This window comes from Portunus trituberculatus, chromosome 21, assembly GCF_017591435.1.
Source record: "Portunus trituberculatus isolate SZX2019 chromosome 21, ASM1759143v1, whole genome shotgun sequence".
Taxonomy (NCBI): domain Eukaryota; kingdom Metazoa; phylum Arthropoda; class Malacostraca; order Decapoda; family Portunidae; genus Portunus; species Portunus trituberculatus.
This window is the reverse complement of record NC_059275.1, coordinates 3,821,026-3,839,374: the sequence shown is the minus strand read 5'-3', so window position 1 is coordinate 3,839,374 and position 18,349 is coordinate 3,821,026. Positions and strand designations below refer to the sequence as shown.

Genomic DNA, 18,349 nt, shown 5'->3' with positions numbered 1-18,349 from the left:
AGATTTCTCTTCGTCTATCACCTTGAACTCCAAAACTGCATGATCACTCTTTGCTAAAGGGCACTCCACCCTCATCTCCTCAATGACCATTGGCTCTGTACTAAAGACCAAGTCCAGTCTTGACGATGCTCCCTCTCCTCCAAACCTAGTATCTTCTTTGACCCACTGAGTTAACACATTTTCCATTGCCAGTGTCAATAGTGTATTTCCCATGTTGTCTCTGATCCTTCCATTGACCAGTCCTCCCAACACACCTCTTTACAATTAAAATCTCCCATCATTATAGTTCGTTCACAGCCACCCAACATTTCTTCCAGACATGTTCCTGTATCACTTATCATTTCTTCATATTCCTGTACTGACCATGCATTTGTCTTAGGTGGTACGTACACCACTATGTAGTGCCTCTTTTTCCTTCATTAGTTTCTGCTCTGATCTTTAGCACTTCTGCCTTTCCCATACCTTTTTCACTTGATCCACCTTTATATCTTTTTAACCAGCAACATCACTCCTCCTCCCATCTTACCTACTCTATTTCTTTTCCAAACGTTATATTTCCTTCTCCAACCTTCATCAGGTCTTCTCCCTCTCTCAGTTTTGTTTCAGTAAGACCCACAATATCTGGGTTCTTGTCCCTCAAGTAATCGTTGAGTTCTAAAATCCCGATATCACTCCATTTATGTTGGAATACATTACATTTCGCTCATATGTAAGTTTCTTTAGTCCTTTCTTGCTGTACTTTTCTGGGTTATGAACCACTTCCTCAGTCTCATATCCAAGATTCTCCAGAAAAACTCTTTCTTCTCTTCTTCTGTCCTCTCTTCATTTTTTTCAAAGCCTCCTTTCTCAACTCATTTAACATTTCTCTTTCCTTTTCACCGAGATCTCTTCTCAACCAAATCTTCCTTGTTGTTTCCTGCTGGGCTAGCCTCCATGACTTCTCCACCAATTCATCTACATCCTTTTGTGACTTAAGTTTGATTCTTATTGGCCTCATACCTTCTCTTGTGAACTTTCCAATTCTATGGAAGTCCTCTATTTCTTGTACTAGGTCTTTTCCTCCTCTTGCACCACATTAATGATATTATTTATCACCTTTTTATGTTTTCTCTCTCTCCATTTTACTCGGTGTCTTATCCTCCTCCACACCAAATATCACCACACATCTCTTTTTGTCTACAGTTTCCCTCACCAATGTCTCATTTGACTTAATAACCTTCACCACTTTCTCAGCTATCTTCTCTTCTATGATCTGTTGATCTATAATTTCAGCAAGGCCCAAAGTTTTCTCCCTGACTCTTTGATTTCCTTTTCCAGACTTGCAACTTTGTAATTTACCTCCTTTCTTTCCACTTCCTGACTTTTTTCCATTCAGCCTGCTTCTCCATCACTTTTCCTAGAGATTCTCCACATTTTCGCAATTCACTTTAATTAGCTTAACTTCCTCTTTCAGTGCTGCATTTTCCTTCTTCATATCGGCACAGTCTCTTTTACATTGTCATAACTCGTTTCCAGGCCCTCATACTTTTCAAACAGTTTTCAATTTTACCTTCTAACTCCAGAATTTTCTTCACATAAGCGCTCTTCTCCATTATTCCTTGAAACCCTGTGAAGTCTGATTCCTCTTTCGAGTTCACGGCCGCCATGTTGCGCAGACGTAAACAAACCAGCTGATGGCTCAAACGCAGGCTACAGTTTATATTTACCTTCACTGGACATTATTTTGCTAATCAACAGTTAACATGACTATATGGAGACGGGACAAACATTACCAGCTCCTTTCCCACCTTGGTTACTCTTAGGTAACTGTAGAATTATAGATGATTGCTCTGGAGCTCAGCGACCACCTCCGCCATCGACGATGTCCCGTGTGTGTGTGTGTGTGTGTGTGTGTGTGTGTGTGTGTGTGTGTGTGTGTGTGTGTGTGTGTGTGTGTGTGTGTGTGTGTGTGTGTGTGTGTGTGTGTGTGTGTGTCTGTGTGTCTGTGTGTGTGTGTAATTCACCACAGTCGTCTTCTGGTCACCCAGCCAGTTTTCCCCATTACGGAGCAAGCTCAGAGCTCATAGACCGATCTTCGGGTAGGACTGAGACCACATCAACACACTCACACACCGGGAAAGCGAGGCCACAATCCCTCGAGTTACATCCTGTACCTATTTACTGCTTGGTGAACAGGGGCCACACATTAAGAGGCTTGCCCATTTGCCTCGCTGGACAGGGACTCGAACCCGGCCCTCTCGATTGTGAGTCGAGCATGCTAACCACTACACTACACGGTGTCTGTGTCTGTGTAATTCACCACGGTCGCCTACTGGTCACCCAGCCAGTCTTCCCCATTACGGAGCGAGCTCAGAGCTCATAGACTGATCTTCGGGTAGGACTGAGACCACAACACACTCCACACACCGGGAAAGCGAGGCCACAACCCCTCGAGTTACATCCCGTACCTATTTACTGCTAGGTGAACAGGGGCTACACATTAAGAGGCTTGCCCATTTGCCTCGCCGCACCAGGACTCGACACCTGTCCCTCTCAATTGTGAGTCGAGCGTGCTAACCACTACACTACGCGGTGTGTGTGTGTGTGTGTGTGTGTGTGTGTGTGTGTGTGTGTGTGTCTCTCCACATGCATGTCTGCATGCATGCATCTTTGTTTTTGTAAAAGCTTATTGTCAAGTGACAATTTTATAATAAAGAACAAAAGCTATCCCAACAGCATTTTGACAAAATTATCCTATAAGTGTATGTGTATCCCACTTAGTGATGGCCTGCAATACATGAACATGACCACTGTTACTGATCCAAGGTCATGGATGAGATGCAAAAATTATGACAGTAATTAATGGTTAACCTAAATATGGTTAACGATGTAGTTAAGTCACTTAGTGCAATGGATGTTACATATTATCAGATCAAGAACTATAAAATCATAATTTGTTCTGTACATTAGTTGCTATTTTTATTTGTGAGGCATATGTAATTTCTAACCAGTCTACCTTTATCTACACTTTCCTGGCACCCTCCACAAAGTGCCTATCTTGTTTTCATACTGTGCCTATCCTCCCTCCATTTCCCTGTGCCTTCAAGAATCAAGTGAGGAAAAGAGTGTATGTTGTTCTCTCACTTTTCTCAAACAAACTGCAATTATAGTGACATTCCTGAAATAGACACATCTTTACTATAAGCATGAAATGGCAAAAGTATTAAATCAAGGGATAGGATAGTGATAGCAATAATATATGTAATGATAGGAAGACTCAAAGTAGTAATGTATCTGTGGAAATTGTTAAAATAATATTAAAAAAATGAGGCATTATGGAAGATTGAGAGGACTGCAGCAAGATGTGTATACTTAAGAGAAGCAAACATTATTATAGCAAACTTAAGACAATATGAATAAATAAAAAACATAGAATAAATAAGAAATAATTATAAATGAAACAAATGAATAGCTAGTAAAATAAAAAAAAAATAAATAAATAAATAAAAAAAGAAGTCTGAAGTCTCAAAATGAAAGTAGAATCACCTGAAATATCTCAAAAGTACTGAAGTCTGCCCTGAGGGAAGAACAGTCACCCCTGGACACCATGCGGGCAATGGCAGGCAGGCGGCCCACCGAGGCATTGCGTGTGGTGCCCAGTGCCGGCCACGCCCCCGCCAGCCTGTGGAGGGAAGGGAGTCAGAGGCAGGCCACTCATACCTTGGTTCATGGACAGCAATGATGAAATGCTTCAATGGAATGTGATGACTTGGGAAAAGGCACACTCATTATCTCTGGCCAGAACTCAAGGATGACTGGAATGGAAAATTAAGCAGCAGATAACACACATCTTATGAAATACCTGAAAGGAATATGATTTTGTACATAGTAATCATTCACACTCATCTCTGGGTGAAACTCCAAACATAATGAGGACAAAGTAAGACAAACATTTAGGAAATAAATATGGGAGTGAGACATGATGCAACATAAAATGAAGTAATACTTATTTTAAGGACACAGAATTAAAATAAAACTTCCATTATTGCTAAATATGGCACGAGATTTAACTGATGTTGCAAAACAAATACTACATTCTACGAGGGACTCACGATTTGCATGGCTGCCTGAAGGTGTCGTGGTACGCCTGCACAGTGAAGTAAATAAGACTGAAGAAGTCTTTGCTTGGGTAATCACACAGGAATACCACCTCCAGGTCACCCTTCCCACCCTACAGGATCAAAATGATGATTGAAATTAAGTCTTTCTTTATAAGCACCATACTAAAAATTGTAACACACACACACACACACACACACACACACACACACACCCGGTAGCTCAGTGGTTAGAGCGCTGGCTTCACAAGCCAGAGGACCGGGTTCGATTCCCCGGCCGGGTGGAGATATTTGGGTGTGTCTCCTTTCACGTGTAGCCCCTGTTCACCTAGCAGTGAGTAGGTACGGGATATAAATCGAGGAGTTGTGACCTTGTTGTCCCGGTGTGTGGTGTGTGCCTGATCTCAGGCCTATCCCAAGATCGGAAATAATGAGCTCTGAGCTCGTTCCGTAGGGTAACGTCTGGCTGTCTCGTCAGAGACTGCAGCAGCAGATCAAACAAACAGTGAAACACACACACACAAACACATACACACTCACACACATTTATCTTGATATCCCAAATATATAAGAAATTCCTTGAGTACTAAAAGAAACCATACAAAAAACAGAACATGCTCTGATGCAATACATAAACTTTAACATACATTTACCATTGAATTACCAAGTTTTGTACCTATTCAAATGAAGCAAACACCACCTACCAGGCTACTCAAGGCTACAGCATCCCCATACTCCACTGCCAGACCCAACGTGTCGTGGATGGTGACCAGGCTGGAGAAGTAGTTCCTGCCTGTGGAGCGGTAGTAAGCCTGGGCAGCGGTGCGAAGACCCTCCATGCTGCCATAGTAGTGGTCAGGGGCAAGCATCATGTGGATGTGAGGGTGGATCTGGGAAGCACCAGCATGGAAGAGTGTGTCCCAGGCAAGGTTTGGGTAGCTGGGGGGTGAGAGGACAGCTCTGAGTAAAAGATTAACTTAATGCAAATTTTTGTTACTGCCAAATTTAAAAGATTTACGCTCCTTACTATACATAGTTCTTAGCAACCTGGCATGTGAACAGGTACACAGACTATGAAGAACACCATGAGAACTCTTTCGCACACACACACACACACACACACACGAACATACATGAAATGAGGTTCCTGCTGGCCGACATCAAAGAACCACTGTGTTGCGTCCTCAAACAGGTGCACCAGCAGGTCCCGGGGGAGGTGGAGGGGGTGGTGGACGTGGCTCGGCACCACCATGCTGTGATGAGCCTCCATCTTGAATGTGTTGCTGATCCTCACTGTGTCTTTGGTCTCATGTCTGCAGGACAAGGAAGGAACGACTGAGTGAGGATGAAGCAGTGTGGCTTGAGAGAAGACCTAATAATCATAAATTCTCTGCAATTTAACAATTCTGACAATTTCTACTACTACTTTGAGTCTTCCTACTATTATATGTACTCTCTGTAATCTTGCCTTCTAACAACCTCATACCATTTATCTTATCATTAGCCTCTTTAACAATAACCAAAAAGTTTAGATGTAAGAACAGGCACAAATACACTTGCATATAGATAACTAACACACTTTTCTTTCTTTTAAAAGGCTACAAGAAGAATCCTCTCAATAATTTTGCTCAGCATCTTTTCTTTCATCATGAGGTTGGATGGCTGAAGACTCATAAACCTGATGTCAATAGATGTACTGTATCCAATATATTTGCAATATTTCTATAAATTTTGAAAAGATGGTCTGGTGGGAGGTGCTCTTCATGGCTGCCACACTGTTTTCCCTCAAAAGGAGCACCAGTGTGTGGCTGTGTGGTAAGCTGCACAGTGCACATAACATTAAGAAACTTAAGTTCTCTTTCAGCACCTGGCAACCTAAAAACACTAATGATGGGCATATTTCATTAAATTATTTTGTATGCCTTTTCTTTTAGATTATCAGAGAAAAAAAATATAAATAGGGTACTGCAGATATATTTGAAACATTTTATTATGCCTTATAATATAAATTACTTATGGTGGCTAGTAGTTACCACTATACATACACTAAATAAACTCCTTTTCAAAACATAAATCATACTTATAAAATAAATTCAACCTTTGGCAACCTCACGAGCCACACAGTGAACGTGTAAGCAATTGGTAACATTATTTCTACACTATTTTTTTTTTTCTTTTCAATATTTTTGTTTACATATTTCAAGTTGCGTAGTGTAGATGGTTCTTAAAATGGTACCAGTGTGTTGTACTCTGCAAAACAGTGCTCCATGCAGAAAGTGCCTACTTGCCATGATAGCAAAACAGTACCCAGAATTCCCATACTATCTAGGGAAACATGCCTGACACTCATAGGAAACTAATTGATGCCCATACAAGGCAAATAATTAGCATAAACACAGAATATTTGTAAAATGTCGTGTGATGTGAAAAACCCCTGGGCGTACCTAACGCATTCACATCATGTGACATGAAAAACACTTAACAGGTTAAATGGGATTTGGTGCAGGTAGTGCAGGGTTGCAGAGGTACCATGTGGTTGCTGCCTGGTACAGGTAGGTGAGCTCTATAGTGATAGCATTAAGTGTTTGAGAAAGAGTGTCTGTCTCATTTGTCTGCTTACCTTTTAAACACTATATGAAAGACATGTGAAATGCATCATGATCATCAAAGGGTGCAAGTTATCCCAACAGTGCATTATTTTAAAACTAATGACCCATACTTTTATATATATATATATATATATATATATATATATATATATATATATATATATATATATATATATATATATATATATATATATATATATATATATATATATATATATATATATATATATATATATATATATATATATATATATATATATATATATATATATATATATATATATATATATATATATATATATATATATATATATATATATATATATATATATATATATATATATATATATATATATATATATATATATATATATATATATATATATATATATATATATATATATATATATATATATATATATATATATATATATATATATATATATATATATATATATATATATATATATATATATATATATATATATATATATATATATATATATATATATATATATATATATATATATATATATATATATATATATATATATATATATATATATATATATATATATATATATATATATATATATATATATATATATATATATATATATATATATATATATATATATATATATATATATATATATATATATATATATATATATATATATATATATATATATATATATATATATATATATATATATATATACATATATACATATATATATATATATATATATATATATATATATATATATATATATATATATATATATATATATATATATATATATATATATATATATATATATATATATATATATATATATATATATATATATATATATATATATATATATATATATATATATATATATATATATATATATATATATATATATATATATATATATATATATATATATATATATATATATATATATATATATATATATATATATATATATATATATATACATACATACATACATACATACATATATATATATATATATATATATATATATATATATATATATATATATATATATATATATATATATATATATATATATATATATATATATATATATATATATATATATATATATATATATATATATATATATATATATATATATATATATATATATATATATATATATATATATATATATATATATATATATATATATATATATATATATATATATATATATATATATATATATATATATATATATATATATATAATGTACACCATCATAAAGGTGGGTTCACAAATGTCAATATGAGGGTGGCAATGCTACTTGTTAAAGGTATTGGTAGATTTTGGTGCCTAGCGGGTAGAGCTGTTATCAGCAAAAGCAGACCAACACGTTGGTCTTGTCCAGCCGCTAGAGGCTTGCTTACATTGTGAAGTCACACATGAAGGTTTGAACATGTGGTGTCCTGAGGCAGAAAAGAAGTTGGAGCTAGTATGAGTTATACAGCAAGAAAAACCTTTGCAGAAGTTATTTTGATGAAATCACTGCCACTCTCCAAGTACTGTTCCCATCTCTGCAGTTTCCTGTTGAGGGTAAGTGTTGAATACTTGTGACAATTTAATTTGATCACAACTGTGCATAGTCTTTTTAAGATATTTTGTTGGGAAGAAGTTTGTTTACATTCACTTTCCACCAACCAGCCAATACTTACCAGCCATTGTGTGAACAACCTGCAGCAAGGAGGGTTCTGTCGTTACTTTTAACAGGTAGCATTAATCCCCACATACTGACATGTGTGAACCTCTTAACTATCCTACTATTCATTATTCATGCCACACACACACACACACACACACCTGCCAAATTTATCAGCAGCGGTCTGTGTGTTGAAGCGGCAAAAGTCACAGGTTGCTTTTGTCTTGGCCACCCTCTCAGACACCCAGTCAAAGATGTCCTGGCCCGTGTCTGGCATGGGACGCTGCGCCCTCACTGGGTTATAGACAGTGTGCTCTGACATGAGGGGGTGGAAGACATGGATGATCATCTGTGGAGGAGAAAGGTACAGCTGTGAAGAAAGTGCTGAACTAAAGGAGTACAGGCAATAGGCTGTGGTGATCTGTTATAGAATGGTGATGGTGGTAGTATTAAATGGTGAAGATGATGACACATAAGAAGTCCTCATTTATCAATGTTAGGCACATTGTTTCATACAAGGCCACAAAGAGAGAGAGAGAGAGAGAGAGAGAGAGAGAGAGAGAGAGAGAGAGAGAGAGAGAGAGAGAGAGAGAGAGAGAGAGAGAGAGAGAGAGAGAGAGAGAGAGAGAGAGAGAGAGAGAGAGAGAGAGAGTGTGTTTACCTATAAATTTGCTATGGGAAATGACCTACACTCGTGGTGCCCCGTTCGCTTGAATCCATTTATCATACTTTTCTTTAAAACTATGGATATTTCTTGCTCTCACTACACCCTCCGGTAATCTATTCCAGGCTGTGACAGTTCTTGCTGGGAAACTGAACTTTTTAATATCAGTTGTACACCCCGGAATCTTCAATTTCAAATCATGATTATCTCTTGGTCTTCTCGTCATATCCAGCTCGAGAAAGTCATCTCTATCAATCTTGTCAATCTCATTTACACACTTGAACAGTTGGATCATATCACCTCTTCTTCTTCTCTCTTCCAACAGTGGCAGATTTAGTCTACATAATCTTTCCTGATAATCTATATCATGCAAGGCTGGCACCAGTTTCGTTGCCGCTCTTTGTACCCGTTCCAGTTTATGTATGTTTCCTCAAATGAGGTGCCCACACCACCTGTGCATATTCCAATTTTGGTCTCAGAATTGATTCTATTACTTTTTTTTACCAGTGTTTCATTCAGATGAGTAAATGTAGTTCTGATATTTGCAACTATTGCCAAACCTTCCCCTACAATTTTGTTTACATGTCCCTCAGGTGTACTATAACCCCCAAGTCTTTTTCTCTTTCTATACACATTAGATTCACTCCACATAAGTTATAGCTTGCATGAGGTCTGTGTATACTTCTTCCCATTTCCAACACATGACATTAGTCAGCATTAAATTCCATCACCCATTTATTGCTCCATTCATGAATAATATCCAAGTCCTCTTGTAAACCTTGACAATCTTCTTGGGATTTTACTTGCCTCATTCAGAGCTTACACCTCGTACTACTGAGCTTGCTTTGTAATGAGGAAGGCTGGCTGAGTGACTAACAGGCAACAGTGAATACACTACAATACTCACACACCTGTTTGTCAACCTTCTCCCGGAACATTTCATCCCCTCCCAACCAGCCTCGCACTTTCTCAGCAAAAGAACTGGGCATCTCCAGTGGTCCTGATGTCCTCTGGTGCACCTCATATAGCTCCTGGAACCTGCTGTACGACTCCTGACATTCCAGGTGGGGAGACTCAGCCCATGTGGGAATGAGGCTGCCAAAGATTTCCACCAGGTCCTCTGAAGTTCTGCTGTCAAAGCATTCGCTGGTGTACCACTCCTGCAGCAGACAGGAAGAGGGGGAGGGGACAATGTAGTGCTGAGGGTGTGAAAAAATAAAACAGCAATTCAATTTACTCTCATCCTTGTTCTGTCCATTCTATTGAGGGAAGGTTGCTATATAAGAGACCTTCTAAAAACACAACCTTGTTAAAAAGAAGAAAGAAAATATCTAAGGAGCTTAATTAGATATACTGTTAAAGAATTTTCTATTTTCTCTTCTTATATGAATTAGTATGCATTCTTGAAATATAAAAAGCTATAATAATGATGAGAATCCTCTGAGACTGCAAGAAGTGGTACAAACTAACAGGCAACCTAACCTCTAGAGGGAAAAAAAAGATATTGCACAAAGTAATACTAAACAGAGAGACATGAGGGAAGTACTGGTGTAGAAATACCTGTGAGTGGGGCAGCCTGCCAATAAAGGGCGGCCAGACACTGTATTCTTCCCTCAGCACATGCAACACAGGGGGATGCACCACAGTGAAAGCTCGTGGTGCAGCGAGGTACTGGTACAGCAGGTAGATGATGCCCAGCGCTGCCACTGCTGCCACCGCCACACGCAGGCATTCCTTCATGGACCCTGTTGTGCCACATCAAGGAAACTGTGTACATTCTTGGGATTCATCTCTTGGGTCATATAGACTCACTAACTATGCATCCCTAATCTTAATCAATCAGTCAAATATTCATATACAAATAAAATACTTTGGCTGACTCTGTATTCCCATCAAGCCCAGGGATGTTTGTTGACTCATTCACATGCCAGCCTTCGCAATATATAATGCATGTCCTCATTACCAGTAAAGTAATTACAGTAAATAATTATGAGCTTGGTAATGAAGAGAAGGTTTGTATGGACTTTGCTACCAGGTGCAGCAAACTTAGTCTGTTGTAACCTAAGAACCAAAAAGAAATTAAGGATGCGAGAAGAATGAAGAAATGAAGAAGGAAGTAAGCAGTGGAAAGAATAACCTCAGTTAAGGTGATAAATATGAATGCAGGTACCAAGATTACAAAAAGCTATCATCACCCTGAAGGATAAGTGACCGGACATGCCACATAACCACTGAGAACAAGATGTGGCGTCATCACAAGACTAACAGACCTGGAGATTAGCACCAGATTACAAGAAATGCTTATCACTAAATTACATATAAGGGAAGGAGTCACTGGAACCAAATGACATGGAAGAGATGGACAACCAGCACACCTTAAGAAGTGCCACCCTCCTGTTCCTGATTACAAGATGTGATTACCAAAGTTGGCTGAGAATGAACCTTATTGAAAGTTAAGACAAAATGAACTGTACGGTCAAAGTATGGAAAGATAAATGTATACACAAAAAAGGACCTTATGGAAAGTAGAGGGAAATTAACCATATGATTGAAGTATGTAAAGAAATATATAGCTACTCTAAAATTAGCATTACTTAAAGTAATAGGAAAATAAACTGTATTATCAAAGTAGTGGAATGGAATGGAAGCCTTGTTGAGGTGAAAGGTCATTCAAAATCACATGTATATTAAAAAAAATCCTCCTAATGAGAAAAGAATGATCTGGAGAGGTGAAGACTAGCAGGAGTTTAGACAGTGTACTAATATTATAAAAGTAAAATGAAATCCATGTGCAACTACCAGAGAGCAATATGTAACACACCACCTCTTAGGAAGGCATGCAAGGCCATGCCTGGCACTTCATGCATAGCAGTGCCTTGGTGGCACCTCATGTCACAAGGCACAAGCAGTGACAAAATGGATGACACAAATAAATTTGAGTGATGGCTTGACCAGATATAAACCAGATGTCAATGAGTGGCATCTCATGACAGAAGCTGAGAACCAATGCCAGCAGTCAGCACTACCAAGTGTACAGATCCTACAATGCTTGCTTCTATCATAGACATGGATTTTATTACTTACTTAAAACAACCGTACAACAAACTGGAAGACATCCGCATGCTATTGGAAACGTGGCCAAACAAAATGTTTATTTTGAAGTCTGCAAGAAATCCTTGCTTTATCTGATTTTCACTAATGATGTCAGTAAAAGGATTTGGCAAAAAGTTTTCTTATAGACAATCTAATGTGTTTTTAACTCCCCTAAATTAAAATTTACCTATTTCTAATTAACAAAATTCATCATTACACATTTTCACCACATTAGTTGATAAAATCCTTTCATCAATAAAATCCTATCACATCTCTATTATAAGCTGTCTGTGGTGGCATTACAGGTACACCTAACTCAGTGATCAAGTATCTCAGACAAAAAAATCAAATGACCCAACACTGTACCTTGCTTAAAAAAAGTGCCAACAGAGGCTTTACAGAAAGTGTTAGCCTTCATTCTCAACACCAGCTGGAGCTACTTATCAGCATTCAATGTAGATACTGTTCCATCTACTCATTTAAGGAATTCAAGGTATCAACAACCTGGAACAAAGCATGGGATCATAAAAATATCTATTAATCTTCCTCATCTCTAACATCCTGACTCAATGAACACTGACATTTCCTGCAGCACAGCAACTCACAATGACAAAAACACATCAGACAGACACTGACACCTTGAGTAGAGACCAAGCAGAGTGGAACAAGAATATGGAAGGACATACGGTAAGAACAACACAAGCATGACATGAGATAAAAACAACACCAACAACAACAAACAAGATGCATAAACACTAAAAGGTTACAAAATTAATACAGGACACTTAAATCTTAAAACACCTTACTACACACACACACACACACACACAACTACAAATAACACTGCTTGCAGGAACAATAATCTTGAATAACACAGGTGCCTCAAAAAAATTATATTCCATCAATAATATTGGAACAAAAAATTCCATATACTGTGCCTTTGGTTAACAGTTAGTACTTTCTATATTCATCCTCCAAAAAATTATTTATACATCATGAAAATATTATAATTTCTATTAAGATTTCCTGACCTGGAACAATGTTTGCAATTTTATCTTAAGAATTCCAACTAAAATGTGCTCTTTCTTCTGAAATCAACAATCCTTATTTTCTTTTAATCTATCTGTATCAACTTGTGTATAGTTAGTTACATTCAGCAACGGTACATAAAAAATAACTAAACAAATATTATATATACAAGCCAACCTCATCAAATAGCTAGACAAACCTGTTAAAAAAACAGAGCAACAGTTGTACAAATCCTTAAATTAAAGTTTAATTTACAACTGTTTGACCTACAAATGAGTTTACTGAACCATGACCACATCAGAAGTGTCAGTGGGACTCTGGCACGCATGACACACTTACAACTGTAACTATTGCACTAATGTGTTGAGTGCAGCACTGATGTTGAAAACTACCTTCCTTAGAGAGACATCCTTCAATTACATGGAAACACTGAGAAATACAACTAAAGGTGGTACAAAATGGCCACAAGAGGCTTTTGCTGTAGAATAAATCTCAACCACATGACTCACAGAAACTCAAGACAGATAATACTGAAATAACTAACATTCTAATCAAATAAATAGGTTATGTTTAGGTTAACTGGGCTCATTAATTCTACAGCAGATTCTATCATCGTATAGATAATTATTCAAGAGAGCTATCATATTTCACTGAATAATAAGTAGTCAGTGTTTCAAAATCTATAGGTTGAGATGGTTTCAGTAATCCCACACACAAGTCCAACACCTGCTGACCAGGCCAAGATGAACACCAAGGCTGTACAGAATTTTAGTTGGCTTTAACTGTCCTGCCACAACACAAGTAGAGTAACAAAAACTATATCACTAGCAATGCATACTACATAACAAAATCTACTAGACTAACCTAGCAATTTACTACAATAAAGCAGCTCTAAAAATATTCTGGCATATTTGACTAAAAAAATGTACCAATTACTTTTATGAGCTTTTCTTGCAAAACTGACATCTATATCCAGTGGATCTAACAGAAAATCAGCTAAAACGGCACCACTGTCTGTCACTCACCAGGAGGCAGCAGCACAGCTCTCCGCACCTTCTCTCTTGTTTGCTGCCTCCCAACCGGCCACAGGAATCGGAACGGACCACCACTTGTGTAAATCATGTCACTGGTGCTCCGAGCTGTTCACTGCTGGTGACCTGCTGTTCCTCCCATGACACTTTCATGCCCCTGAAACATTACTTCATGAATCAAGAAACACTTATCCACCTGATCTAAGCAGGTTTACATAACACTACAGTAAACTGGTTTTATGAGAATAAGCCTATGTAACCTTCCTTAATTAAGTTAACCTTGCCATGGTTTTATTACTGTATGTAACTATAACTCTTCACAGGGCATACATCTTACCATTTGGAGCCCTACCAACCCCACTGTACCCAGTCAGAAATGAATGATAAGTTAACCTAGTGGTGGGGTCCAGGAGGAACTTCACCACCCTCTTTAAATGTTAAATGTTTTGCTAGTTTACCTTATTGAGGGATCCATGCATGGTGGTTCAGCGATTACAAAATGTTAGGTGAAGTTAAGTTTTAGTTTACCATGTGGGGATTGGTAAAAATTTACAGGTCCTTCTCTACCATCACCAATCCTCTCCCTAAGAACAGCAAGCTTGGAGACCATGTGGGAACATTGGGCTTTCAGGTGGCGAAGGGAAAAGTAGACAAATTACGGCAATTCAAAATAGCTTCAGGAGGCACAATGCCATTTTTGACATTTTTTGAGAGATTATATATATATATATATATATATATATATATATATATATATATATATATATATATATATATATATATATATATATATATATATATATATATATTTCAGCAATTTCCAGGTAATATTCCTAATTTTGCCAAATATAGATTTTTTATTCATAGAATTTCATTAAGGTAATGTGAAATCTGAAACTTGTTTTCCCCACCAACCAAACAAAATCAAATTCAAACTGATCAAATTTAACCTAGACTGAATCTAACCTACCGGGGCTTGTCCCCTCCTTGTAGGGTGCTGCACCCCTTGAAGAAAATCATAAAAATATCAAGTAGCTAATACTCAATTTTGGGGAAGCAAAATCAACCTGTGATGCACAGTCAGAGCAGTGGATGTCCATGGTAACAGCAACTTAAGAGATGATAGAAAATGAAGCGATTCATTTTAACACCCCTCTCTCATGAGAACCAAGTGCAACACAAATAATTACTGGCATGTATAGTAGGGTCGCCATATATCAACTATAAAAACTCTGGACATCTTCACTAACACCTGATATAATATTACAAAAACACATATAAATTGATTAAAAACTCAATTTTAAATTTATCTTCTTTTGCTGCAGTAACAAGGTCACAAGGCCATAAGCCGTGGTACAGTGGAACCATGCGTGCTTTGGGGTCCGAGAGGTCTCCAAGCGCATGGGTTCGAATTCTGTCCACAATCCGAGTGTAGGTTGGGCTTCCTCACTCAGGGCAATGGTTTCCTAGCAGGTGGGCTTTGAGATAGGTACCCCAAAAAGTATCCCCTTTAGCCCATAAATTCCCATGAAAAGCCCACATGGTATAAAAAAAAAAAAAAAAGAAAAGAAAAAGCAAGCCAACAATAATCCAAACTGACGCCTATATCAACGCATGTTAAAGAGAAAAGACTGGCGCGTAAACGTGAGGTGAGTCATGTGATGAAGGGAAGGGAAGACTGGGACTATCGACTCCATACAAGACCCATACAGCTTAGTTTTGAGTGAAACCAGACTGGGCTTAGGCTGCTGCCATCCGGTAAACCTTTGGGGGGCCCCATCCTGTCTCGGGGGCCACAATTTTCAACGGTTACTGGAGGAAGCTGAAATTCTAAACATTTGAATTAAAAAAAAAAAAAAAAAAAAAAAAATCACCCCAGACAGATTTTGACACGTGATTCCGGACATGTCCAGAAAAATCGAGATGTATGGTAACCCTATCTCATGGTCAAACTTCCGTGACTGGTTTTGCAGTGACACGTCATTTAAGTAACTACCGGCATGGAGAACTCTCATTGGACGTCCGTGACACGCGACACCACACACTCCCACATGACCTACAATGTTATAATGTCACAAAAAAAAAATGGAAGGACGTAAAGATTACCTGACAAGGCAGACGTGTGGTCCGTGCCAATTGGGTCCGTCTCCACGAAGGCAGTATAGATCGTCTGTCTCTCTCTCACTCACACACACTCACAAATAAATCAAAGTGCACAATGACCTCGGGCAGCGCACTTGTCAAATGTAAGTAGGTGTGCTACTGCCGAGGGAAACCAGGTGTAGCAGACAGATAATAATCTCTCTTACACACACACACACACAAGCACTATCATGTCCCCATCTGCTACACACTACCCAACCTCTTACTGAACTATTCTATCCTCTACTCTTTTGTCTCCTATCCTCCCACTACATACGATTTATTTGTCCTTCAGAAACTTCCTACTGTGCTTCGTTTGCCTCACGCCGGGACTGTTTACTTCAGAGGCCCCAGTTGTGTTCGTGTTGTGGCCGTGACTTGGAACTCAATCTCGTCAATTCATATTTCAATACTGACCAATTCAAATTATAATTCATTTTCTAGATAAACAAATATTTAAGGCAAGATTAATTGATTATTAGGTTAGTTGGAGTGGTCCATTGAAAATTTTTAGGGATTTTATGGATGTTAGCTTGGTTTGTGATGCTCGAACAATTGATAAAATGTGATTACAATGGATTTTGTAATAGGTTTTTAAGTTCTATCTACATGATGTTTGATTTTGAGAGAGAGAGAGAGAGAGAGAGAGAGAGAGAGAGAGAGAGAGAGAGAGAATCAGTGGTAAACAAATGTCGGTGTGTTGATAAGAGCCGGTATCTTAATGCATTGTTCTTTCACAAGGACTGCCGTACTGTATTAGTACTTTATTCATACTTTTTTCCTTTTCTTCATAATATAATGTATGTATCTATATATGGCTGTATGTATGTATGTATGTATTAAGCGGATTCACACGTATCAATATGCGACTGAAATTGCACGTCGCTAGAAGTAAGGAGAGAGCCCTTCCAGTTGGAACACGTTCACACGTAGCGACTGGGAAGTATCAGCTGGTTGGCGGGAAATGAATGTAAACAAACAAATGTATTTCTACAATGACAATGTCGAAGTGGTGGTTTAATCTTAAAAAGACTATGCACAATTGCGATCAAATTAAATCATCACAAATATTCAATCCTCACTTCCAATAACACGTACCTTGCGTAGAGGGAAGCAGTCACTGGAGAGTGGCAGGTATCTCATCGAACGCCTATTTGCGTTTTTTTTTTTTTTTTTTTTTGCTGTAGAATTCACATTTAGGGTCCCAAATGTGTTCTTTGTCCCTCAACAAATCCAAAATCTTCTTCTCTACATCGACACCACATTTTCAAACCTTTCTCCGAGACTTCACAACGTAAACAAAGTCGCAAATCGACTGAACAAAACAAACATGTTGGTCCTGTTTTACGACTGCTTTTTCCAGTAGCTTGAGACAGATATTCAGTCGAAAACTACCGACCTGCAATTTCAGTCGTATATTGACACGTGTGAACCCACCTCTAGTCTTCCTGACTGGATAGTGAATGCCAGCTAGTGATGTTATAAAATTTTTAAGAGAATTGAAAAATCACAAAAAAAAAAACCAGGACCAGAAATTCAGTCACAAAGCGCAAATTATGTCCAGCACCACCATCCATGGCCACAGTTCAGAAAGTTATGTGGGATTAGAACTACCTCTTCCAGATGATCTGTGAGTATCTATCAATACATTTAGTAAGTAATACAACACTCAGAAGACCCACACACATCCAGAACACAACTCCCACACACCCAGACCACTTAAAACACTCAAAACTTCCCGAAAACACACTTAAAATACTAACACTACAAACACCCAGTATACACCAAAACCATCGCCACAAAACACACTTAAAAGACACCTCATTCACACACACAGTCACTTGAAACACTCACATATATCTCATAACACACTCAAAGTGTCATACAACATCTTAATATTCCCCTCAACACTCAAAACATTCAAATACTTACACACCCCACAACACATTCAAAATACGTAAAATATACCTAAAACCATCTAACACACACT

General features: G+C 37.6%; 1 protein-coding gene across 6 annotated transcripts in view; it reads right to left on the bottom strand.

The window, feature by feature from the left end:
* The window catches only part of LOC123506904, a 20,936-nt gene extending 4,100 nt beyond the window's left edge, over positions 1-16,836 (bottom strand). The window contains exons 1-9 of one of the 6 annotated variants that reach the window (XM_045259293.1): positions 16,324-16,836; positions 14,212-14,374; positions 10,625-10,809; positions 9,976-10,224; positions 8,562-8,749; positions 5,231-5,410; positions 4,802-5,036; positions 4,092-4,210; positions 3,526-3,661 (exon numbers count right to left, since the gene is read on the bottom strand). In XM_045259293.1, the coding sequence (XP_045115228.1) occupies positions 3,526-3,661; positions 4,092-4,210; positions 4,802-5,036; positions 5,231-5,410; positions 8,562-8,749; positions 9,976-10,224; positions 10,625-10,809; positions 14,212-14,308 (1,389 nt within the window). In that variant the 5' untranslated portion in view covers positions 14,309-14,374; positions 16,324-16,836. Of the gene's footprint in view, positions 1-3,525; positions 3,795-4,091; positions 4,211-4,801; positions 5,037-5,230; positions 5,411-8,561; positions 8,750-9,975; positions 10,264-10,624; positions 10,810-12,523; positions 12,662-14,211; positions 14,375-16,323 lie in introns of those variants that run through there. The other 5 variants (XM_045259292.1, XM_045259290.1, XM_045259291.1 and 2 more) reach the window with 5 other exon arrangements.
* Between the last annotated feature and the right edge of the window lie 1,513 nt (positions 16,837-18,349).